This window comes from Salmo trutta, chromosome 10 (assembly GCF_901001165.1).
Source record: "Salmo trutta chromosome 10, fSalTru1.1, whole genome shotgun sequence".
Classification (NCBI taxonomy): domain Eukaryota; kingdom Metazoa; phylum Chordata; class Actinopteri; order Salmoniformes; family Salmonidae; genus Salmo; species Salmo trutta.
Genome location: NC_042966.1, coordinates 21493861 through 21504466, shown reverse-complemented (window position 1 = coordinate 21504466; position 10606 = coordinate 21493861). Strand labels below are relative to the sequence as shown.

The window sequence follows — 10606 nt, the reverse complement described above, 5'->3', positions numbered from 1 at the left end:
CTTCGGCAGCCTGTTTTTCATGTGTGGGTAGTTGTTTTCCGTTTTGTCAAGTATACCTTACGGAACTGTTGTCAGTCGTTTGTTGTTTTTTTAAAAAGTGTTTTTCATTAAAGAAAAGAATGAGCACTACACGCGCGGCACCTTGGTCTCCTTTAGACGACCCATGTTACACAACTACCCACCATGACTGGATCAAGCGGCGTGCCCGGGCAGAAATGAACACCTGGTCACATACGGAGTGGATGTAGAGGAGTAACTGGACTTGGGGCCAGGTTATCGATAGATATCAGAGCCTACCTGGGAAAAACGAGAGGCAGGGTACACGGGTAGTTTGGCTGGGCCAGGGGTGAGGCCTGAGTCAACTACCTGTGCTTTTTGTGGTAAGCATGTGCCTGCCTCTCGCACTCTCTCTCCAGTGCGCCTCCATAGCACAGTACGTCCTGTGCCTGCTCCTCGCGCTCTCCCTCCAGCGCGCCTCCAGAATCCAGTACGTCCTGTGCCTGTTCTTTGCACTCTCCCTCCATAACCCAGTACGGCCGGTGCCTGCTTTGAGCACTCGGTCCTCAGTGCGTCTCCCCAGTCCGGTGAGACCGGTTCCTGCTCCACGTACAAAGCCTCCAGTGATAATCGATGGTCCGACGCCTCTAGTGATGATCCATGGCACTAAGCCTCTAGTGATGATCCATGGCCCGGAGCCTGTAGGGATATTCCATGGCACGAAGCCTGAAGAGGTAACCCATGGCCCGGAACCTGAAGAAATAATCCTTGGCAAAAAGCCTGGAGGGATTATAAATGGTCCGGAGCCTGTAGGGATAAACCATGGCACGAAGCCTGTAGGAATAATCCATGGCCTGGCACCTGTAGAGATAATCCATGGTAAGAAGCCTCCAGTGATGATCCTTGGCGCGGAACCTGTAGAGATGATCCATGGCATGGAGCCAGCAGCAACGGTCATTAGTCCGGAACCTATGATGAAGCCTCCCAGTCCGGAGCCTCCGGCGACGCTTTCCGTCCGGAGCCTCCAGCGACACTCCTCAGGTCAGAGCCTCCAGCGACGCTTTTCCGTCCGGAGCCTTCAGCGGTGGTCTGCAACCCAGAGTCCTTGGCGACGGCCTGCAGCCCAGAGCCTCTGGCGACGGCCTGCAGCCCAGATCCTCCGGCGGCGGCCTGCAGCCCAGATCCTCCGGCGGCGGCCTGCAGCCCAGATCCTCCGGCGGGGGCCTGCAGCCCAGATCCTTTTGTTTTCTATGTTTTGGCCAGGTATGGCTTCCAATCAGAGGCAGCTGTCTATCGTTGTCTCTGATTGGAAGCCATACTTAGGCAGCCTGTTTTTCATGTGTGGGTGTGGGTAGTTGTTTTCCATTTTGTGAAGTGTACCTTACGGAACTGTTGTCGATCGTTTGTTGAAGTGTTTTTCATTAAAGAAAAGAATGAGCACTATACACGCTGCGCTTTGGTCTCCTTTAGACGACTCTTGTTACAGTAATGATGTGGGACAAAAGGTTGTTGAGCTGCACAAATCAGGAAATGGCTATAAGAAAATAGTTCAACGGTTGAAAATTCCCATTTCCACTATTTACATTTACGTCATTTAGCAGACGCTCTTATCCAGAGCGACTTACAAATTGGTGCATTCACCTTATGATATCCAGTGGAACAACCACTTTACAATAGTACATATATATCTTTTTTTGGGGGGGGTTAGAAGGATTACTATATCCTATCCCAGGTATTCCTTAAAGAGGTGGGGTTTCAGGTGTCTATGGAAGGTGATTGACTCCGCTGTCCTGGCGTCGTGAGGGAGCTTGTTCCACCATTGGGGTGCCAGAGCAATTATCAGGGCAATAATTCAGAAGTTTAAAGCTACTTGAGATGTTAACAATTGTCCTGGAAGAGGACGTGTGTCTATATTGACCCCACACACAGTTAGGAGGATGGTTCGAGTGTCCAAAAAATCTTGAAGGATGACAGCTGGAGAATTGCAGATGTTAGTTGGGTCTTGGGGTCAGAAAGTCTCAAACTACGATCAAAAGCCTTTGCTTTTTATGGCAACAAATTCAAGCGCCTACAGTTTTTTAAACGTGGAACTTTCTATGTGATTGGGTTCTATGGTCAGATAAGAACAAAATAGAGCTTTTTGGAAACAAACACCAGAGGTAGATTTGGCGTAGACAGAAAAATAGCCATGCAGAAAAGTACCTCATCCCCACTGTGAAGTATGGTGGTGGATCTTTGATGTTGTGGGACAAATAGCTAGGGTACATGGTATCATGGACTCCATCAAATACCAGCAGATATTAAATCAAAACCTGACAGCCTCTGCTAGGAAGCTTAACCTGGGCCGTGGTTAGATCTTCCAGCAGGACAATGACCCAAAGCACACCTCAAAATCTACACAAAAATGGTTCCCTGACCACAGAATCAAGGTTTTGCCATAACCATCCCAGTCCCCTGATCTAAACCCCATTGAAAACCTGTGGGATGAGCTGAAGAGGAGAGTTCACAAGCGTAGACCTCGGAATCTGAAGGATCTGGAGAGATTCTGTATGGAGGAATGGTCTCAGATCCCTTGCCATGTGTTCTCCAACCTCATTACGCATTATATGAGAAGACTCACAGCTGTTATCTTGGCAAAGGGAGGTTGCTCAAAGTACTGAATGAAGGGATGCCAATAATTGTGGCACACATACAGTTGAAGTCGGAAGTTTACATACACTTAGGTTGGAGTATTTAAAACTCGTTTTTCAACCACTCCACAAATTTCTTGTTAACAAACTATAGTTTTGGCAAGTCGGTTAGGACATCTACTTTGTGCATGACACAAGTCATTTTTCCAACAATTGTTTACAGACAGATTATTTCACTTATAATTCACTGTATCACAATTCCAGTGGGTCAGAAGTTTATATACACTAAGTTGACTGTGCCTTTAAATAACATGGAAAATTCCAGAAAATGTCATGGCTTTAGAAGCTTCTGATAGGCTAATTGACATCATTTGAGTCAATTGGAGGTGTACCTGTGGATGTATTTCAAGGTCTACCTTCACACTCAGTGCCTCTTTGCTTGACATCATGGGAAAATCAAAAGAAATCAGCCAAGACCTCAGAAAATAATTGTAGGCCTTCACAGGTCTGGTTCATCCTTGGGAGCAGTTTCCAAACGCCTGAAGGTACCACGTTCATCTATACAAACAATAGTACCCAAGTATAAACACCATGGGGCCACGCAGCCATCATACTGCTCAGGAAGAAGACATGTTCTGTCTCCTAGAGAAAAACATACTTTGGTGCGAAAAGTGCAAATCAATCCCAGAACAACAGCAAAGAACCTTGTGAAGATGCTGGAGGAAACGGGTACAAAAGTATCTATAGCCACAGTAAAACGAGTCCTATAGCGACATAACCTGAAAGGCCCCTCAGCAAGGAAGAAGCCACTGCTCCAAAACCGCCTTAAAAAAGCCAGACTACAGTTTGCAACTACACATGGGGACAAATATCGTACTTTTTGGAGAAATGTCCTCTGGTCTGATGAAACAAAAATAGAACTGTTTGGCCATAATGACCATCGTTATGTTTCGAGGAAAAATGGGGAGGTTTGCAAGCCGAAGAACACCATCCCAACCGTGAAGCACGTGGGTGGCAGCATCATGTTGTGAGGGTGCTTTGCTGCAGGAGGACTGGTGCACTTCACAAAATAGATGGCATCATGGGGAAAGAAAAGGATGTGGATATATTGAAGCAACATCTCAAGACATCAGTCAGGAATTAAAGCTTAGTCACAAATGAGTCTTCCAAATGGACAATGACCCAAGCATACTTCCAAAGTTGTGGCAAAATGGCTTAAGGACAACAAAGTCAAGGTATTGGAGTGGCCATCACAAAGCCCTGACCTCAATCCTATAGAAAAGTTGTGGACAGAACTGAAAAAGCGTGTGCGAGCAAGGAGGCCTACAAACCTGACTCAGTTGCACAAGCTCTGTCAGGATGAATGGGCCAAAATTCACCCAAGTTATTGTGGGAAGCTTGTGGAAGGCTACCCAAAACATTTGATCCAAGTTAAACAATTTAAAGGCAATTCTACCAAATACTAATTGAGTGTATGTACATTTCTGACCCACTGGGAATGATATGAAAGAAATAAAAGCTGAAATAAATAATTCTCTCTACTATTGTTCTGACATTTCACATTCTTAAAATAAAGTGGTGATCCTAACTGACCTAAGACAGGGAATTTTTACGAGGATTAAATGTCAGGAATTGTGAAACTGAGTTTAAATGTGTTTGGCTAAGGTGTATGTAAACCTCCAACTTCAACTGTATATTTGAGAAAAATATTTGTTTTATGATGAGTTTATTTTTTTTTCAATTACTTCACTTTAATTAAAGGTTTGATTTTTGTGAATATTTTTAATGAGGATAAACAATAAAGAAAAACATTTCACTGCCCGTTTTGCTCATATTTACCAAGAGTTCCATTATTAGTCAAGGGCACTGTATCTGTAAAGTCCCTCAGTCGAGCAGTTAATTTCAAACACAGATTCAATCAAAGACCAGGGAGAATTTTCCAATGCCTCGCAAAGGAGGCACCTATTGGTAGATTATAAAAATAAATAGAAGCAGACATTGAATCGAGCATGGTGAAGTTATTAATTAAACTTTGGATGGTGTATTAATACACCAAGTCACTACAAAGATACAGGCATCCTTTCTAACTCAGTTGTCGGAGAGGAAGGAAACCACTCAGGGATTTCACCATGAGGCCAATGGTGACTTTAAAACACATACAAAGTTTAATGGCTGTGAAAGGAGAAAACTGAGGATGGATCAACAACATTGTAGTTACTCCACAATACTAACCTTATTAACAGAGTGAAAAGGAAGCCTGTATAGAATAAAAAATATTCCAAAACATGCATCCTGTTTGCAACAAGGACTAAAGTAATACTGCAAAAAATGTGGCAAAGCAATTCACTTCTTGTCCTGAATACAAAGTGTTATGTTTGGGACAAATCCAATACAACACATTGCTGAGTACCACTCTCCATATTTTCAAGCATAGTGGTGGTGGCTGCAGCATGTTATGGGTACGCTTGTAATCGTTAAGGACTGCCAAAGGTGATTCTAACATGTATTGACTCAGGGGGTTGAATACTTATTTAATAAAGATATATTAGTGTTTTATTTTTCACATAATAAAAAATATATATAATTTTTCTTCCACTTTGACCTTTCGAGTATTTTGTGTAGATTGTTGACAAAAAATTACAATGAAATCGATTTTAATCCCGCTTTATAACACATTAAAATGTGGAAAAAGTCAAGGGGTGTGAATACTTTCTGAAGGCACTCTACATACTGTATATACGTTGTCTTTATTTAGCCTTTATTTAACTAGGCAAGTCATTTGACCTAGATAGTTTGTGTGTATGTATTGATGTGTAGGCTACGTGTGCCTTTCTGTTTAAAAATTGATGTAATTCTGTCCTTGAGCTGTTCTTGTCTATTAATGTTCTGTATTATGTCGTGTTTCATGTTTTGTGTGGACCCCAGGAAGAGTTACTGCTGCTTTTGCAACAGCTAATGGGGATCCTAATAAAATACTCCCCCAAAAATACATTGATCCAATTAATTTACATTTCTAATGTTCATGCCCTTAATGAATCATCAAGAACCAATATGTCACAGATCCGTTCCTGCTTTGGACTTTCATATGTAGAATACCACAATAACAACACCATTGGTATGTATGTACAGTATGAACCCCTTTATTCATTAGTCTCTCTGTGCCACTGTATTTTAAGGCAGACTGTTAGGCTAAAAGGTAGGACAGAAGGTACAAGAGAAGCCCTCTAAAGACCGTAGAGTTGTGGAGGGCCAGGAGTTTTTCCTTCTCCTGACCATGTGACATGATAGGGCAACACTTTGGGCTCTAGTCGTGAAATGACCAGGAAACACTCTAGGCTCTAGTTACAGCCTACAACTAGGGTCCAGAGTTTCTCCTGGTCAGGTCACATGATCTGGGAAAAACTCCTGGTCCTAGTCATGAGACACAAACAGGAAATGAACCTTAGTAGCGGTCCTGTAGAAGTGGCAACGACAACATCACTTAATGTCTGAGTAGAAAGAACAGCTAGATCAATTGAAGTGCTTTGTTATGAATAGATAGAACCAGGGTCCTGTTTCTCCATTTTAAGTTTAACATACAATATGAAACAGCCGCACTGTTTGTCAGGGTGAATGAAAAAAAAATACATTTGTTGTTTATCATTCATATTTTATAATTGTGCTTCAAAATAAGATTGGTAATCATTTCATCATTTGCTCCTATTATTGATGTGTGCATACTGATTTACAGTCTTCCCCAGTGTATTACCATCTGCAACTTCCTGTTTAAATCTCATTTTAACAGTTCTGATTGGACAGCTGACTGGGGGGCGGTCACAAGAACAACTTCCATCACAAGCAATCTCTTATTTTTCCCCTGAAGTAATCACTATTCTTGAGTAATATGTATGTATTTAGGATTTTTATTTTATACAAGTTAAAGCAGTGTACAAACTGCATCTGTAAATTACTTGTCATGCACTTGATCAAGCGGCTTCTTTTCAAGTGTTACTCAACTGTAAGACATTCATCTATGATCTAGTTACCGTCAAGTCTCCTGCTAAGTCACATTCAGTCCACAATCATTGGAGCGGCTGGATAATCAGTCCAGCAGTAATATTTGTATTAAAAGTCCTTAAATTGTGTGATGGAATATGTCATTGTGCACATTATCGTATGGTAACAGATTGGCTAAATAAATATTAAAGATGAATGCCCATTGCCTTGGTTAATGTTAGGTAAAAGGATGATGTCAAAATAAAAACATGGCACCAAAATGCTGACATTGACCAAGAAAACACCTGCTAGTTTTGTTTGAAGAACACTTTTCTCAGTCCCCACACCTCAATGCAAAAAAAAAGCTAGAAAACACTGTAGGTACCATGACCATGATACAGTTTCACTACAAAACTGAGTAAAATTAGGAAACAGTCCTCCCATCTTGTTTTAATGTCTATCCGAGGCCCAGTTAGTCCATGTGTGGTATAGCAGGCATAGTTAGCCTCTGGTGTTCCCAGAAATAGAGGATAAAAGGTTCTGCTGTTGCCTCTCCCCTCCATATCCTCCACTATCCGTCTCTCTCTCAGGCTCTGAGTTAGTCCAGGAGCAGGAAGTACCTCTCAGTATCAGCAAATCAAAGAAAAGGTAAAAGGTCAGAGTGTAGAGGGTAGAGGTTAGAGGTCACCGCTCTGGGGCTCTGGGTTGCGGCCCTCCTGATTGCGGTTGCGCCCCAGTCTGGGGAAGCGTGACGAGGCTTTGGAACGGGCTGTCTTACTGCTCCCCTCGCTGGCCACTGGTGTGTCCCTGGGAGGAGACAAAAGGTCAAGAATTCAGCAAAGGAAACCAGAGGTTAGTAATGCCACTTAGGGTTTTTATTTTATTCTTGGCACCAACCAGAACTTGAGGCTAGAACTTGAACTGTGTTTTCTGTGTTCCTGTGAATCTGCCATTTTGGGCAGAACGTGCTGGCTGCTGACACTAAGGGCGACACTTTTCAGGTGAGGTGAGACCGAGTCACCTCCCAAGAAAGGAGTGATGACAAGTGCAGCTTTTGTAGAATCAGGTTCTAATCTCTCACTCTCCATCTCAGCCCCCTCCTAACCAGGGCTAACCAGGGGCCCACTCAGTCATTCATAAAAGAAAGGTCACCATTTTGGATGAGTCATCAATGGCTAAGACAGCTCTACTGTTAATGTAGATATCATCAACTCAGCTCTTTATTTAGCAGAAGAATGGCGCCGGAGGGGATGGCTGCCATTTTACGGGCTCCTAACCAATTGTGCTATTTTGTGTGTTTTTTCGCATTGTTTATAACTTATTTTGTTGATGCTACCGTCTCCTATGACCGAAAAGAGCTTCTGGATATCAGAACAGCGATTACTCACCTCGAACTGGACAAAGATTATTATTTATTTTTTAAGAGTCGGACTCAAAGGATATAATGTTCCCAGACAAGGCCCAAACCCCCATCATTCACATGAAGTAAAGAAGGAAATACATGGGGCGGAGATCAGGATGCCTTGTGAGAATTAGTCGGCGAGTGGGTAACCCGCCTCTACCATCCATTCTATTAGCCAACTGTCACACCCTGATCTGTTTCACCTGTCCTTGTGATTGTCTCCACCCCCCTCCAGGTATCGCCCATCTTCCCCATTATCCCGTGTATATATATATACCTGTGTTCTCTGTTTGTCCGTTCTCAGTTCGTCTTGTTTGTCAAGTCAACCAGCGTTTTGTCTCTGCTCCTGCTTTTTCCCAGTCTCTCTTTTCTCGCCCTCCTGATTTTGACCCTTGCCTGTCCTGACTCCGAGCCCACCTGCCTGACCACTCTGCCTGACCCTGAGCCTGCCTACTGTCGTGGAAATTCAAATTCAGTACTGGTATCCACCCGTGACCACTACCTCTCAGATCATAGGCGGGTCCAGCAGCTCAACAATAAACATGGTTCACCCTGAGATCCCAATTTCTGATCCCCTGTGCACAGTCTACCCAGATCTTCAGGAGCGGTCAACAGGTGAAGTTGCAGATCACCTCTTCGATGCCAAAAATGTTGTGGAAATTCAGTACTGAGAGAGACTTGGTCATTTCTTCAAACAATCATCTTTATTTAATATCGATTAATTATTGAAATAATGAAGCCGTCAGCCCAGAAGTCTTGACTGTCAGACCGAGTGCTTGAACCATACAGAGAATACTGTGTCTTTATATACCAAACCTAAAAATGCTTCAACCATGGCTGGCTCCACCCTTCCCATATAGATTGGGGGGCACCATGAGCCACTTTGGGCTCATCCTGTCTTTATCTGCCCATGGCGTTATCTTAAACCCTGACCCTGGCCTAATTTCCTAGATGCCAGGATGTCTAAGAACCACTGAGGCCTTTGTTCTACTCTTCTCTATCCCAGTCACAATCACCCCACATCCTGTCACTGGAATGCCAGCTGTAGGTTTTATCACCAGGTCAATCAATGTCCACGACACCCAGACTAGCTGCAGGAAGCTAGAGTGGACACCATAAAACTCAGCATTAGCAGGACAGACATATCTTACTGTTTGTTAAGTAAATAAGTGTTACATATCCAACAAATAAAGTGAATACATCATTTTTCCCTCACACTACCAACCTGTACCTTTGCCCAACACTGGATTTTTGACCACTGCTTATCCTGAGCCTGCCTGCCGTCCGGTACTGTTGCCTCACCTCTGGTTTACTGACACTTGCCTGCCTTGACCTGTCTATTGCCTGCCCCTATTGGATCGTTAAACTATTGTTTATTCGACGTGGTCTGTATCTGGGTCTTACCTTCATACTTGATACCAACGTGCAATTACTGGAGAATAAACTGGATGAGCTCCGTTCGAGACTATCATACCAACAGGACATTAAAAACTGTAATATCTTATGTTTCACTGAGTCGCTGCTGAACGATGACATGGATAATATACAGTTGGCAGGGTTTTCTGTGCATCGGAAGGACAGAAAAGCTACGTCTGGTAAGAAGAGGGGTGGGGGTGTGTGTCTATTTGTCAATAACAGCTGGTGCACGATGTCTAATATTAAGGTAGTCTCAAGGTATTGCTCGCCTGAGGTAGAGTACCTCATGATAAGCTGTAGACCACACTATCTACCAAGAGAGTTTTCATCTATATTTTTTGTAGCCGTCTATTTACCACCACAAACCGACGCTTGCACGAAGACCGCACTCAACGAGCTATATAAGGCCATAAGCAAACAAGAAAATGCTCATCCAGAAGCGGCGCTCCTAGTGGCTGTGAACTTTAATGCAGGGAAACCTAAATGCCTTTTATGCTCGCTTTGAGGCAAGTAACACTGAAGCATGCATGAGAGCACCAGCTGTTCCAGACAACTGTGTGATCACGCTCTCCGTAGCCGATGTGAGCAAGACCTTTAAACAGGTCAACATTCACCAGGTTGCGGGGCCAGACGGATTACCAGGACGTGTACTCAGAGCATGCGCGGACCAACTGGCAAGTGTCTTCACTGACATTTTCAACCTCTCCCTGACCGAGTATGTAATACCCACCATAGTCCCTGTGACCTTTTAAGCGAAGATAACCTGCCTAAATGACTACCGCCCCATAGCATTCACGTCGGTAGCCATGAAGTGCTTTGAAAGGCTGGTCATGGCTCACATCAAACACCATCATCCCGGAAACCCTAGACCCACTTCAATTCGCATACCGCCCCAACAGATCCACAGAAGACGCAATCTCAATCGTACTCCACACTGCCCTTTCCCACCTTGAGAAAAGGAACACCTATGTGAGAATGCTGTTCCTTGACTAGAGCTCAGCGTTCAACAACATAGTGCCCACAAAGCTCATCACTAAGCTATGGACCCAGGGACAAGACATCTCCCTCTGCAACTGGATCCTGGACTTCCTGACGGCCCGCCCCCAGGTGGTAAGGGTAGGCAACAAAACATCTGCCATGCTGATCCTCAACACGGGGGCCCCTTAGGGGTGCGTGCTTAGTCCCC

At 43.9% G+C, this 10606-nt stretch overlaps 1 protein-coding gene across 1 annotated transcript in view; it reads right to left on the bottom strand.

Moving 5' to 3' along the window:
• Nucleotides 1–5743: 5743 nt before the first annotated feature.
• LOC115201343 (sorting nexin-29) overlaps nucleotides 5744–10606 on the bottom strand; it is a 109442-nt gene continuing 104579 nt past the window's right edge. The window contains exon 21 of the mRNA XM_029764893.1: nucleotides 5744–7409. Coding sequence (XP_029620753.1) covers nucleotides 7280–7409 — 130 coding nt within the window. The 3' untranslated portion in view covers nucleotides 5744–7279. The remainder of the gene's footprint in view (nucleotides 7410–10606) is intronic.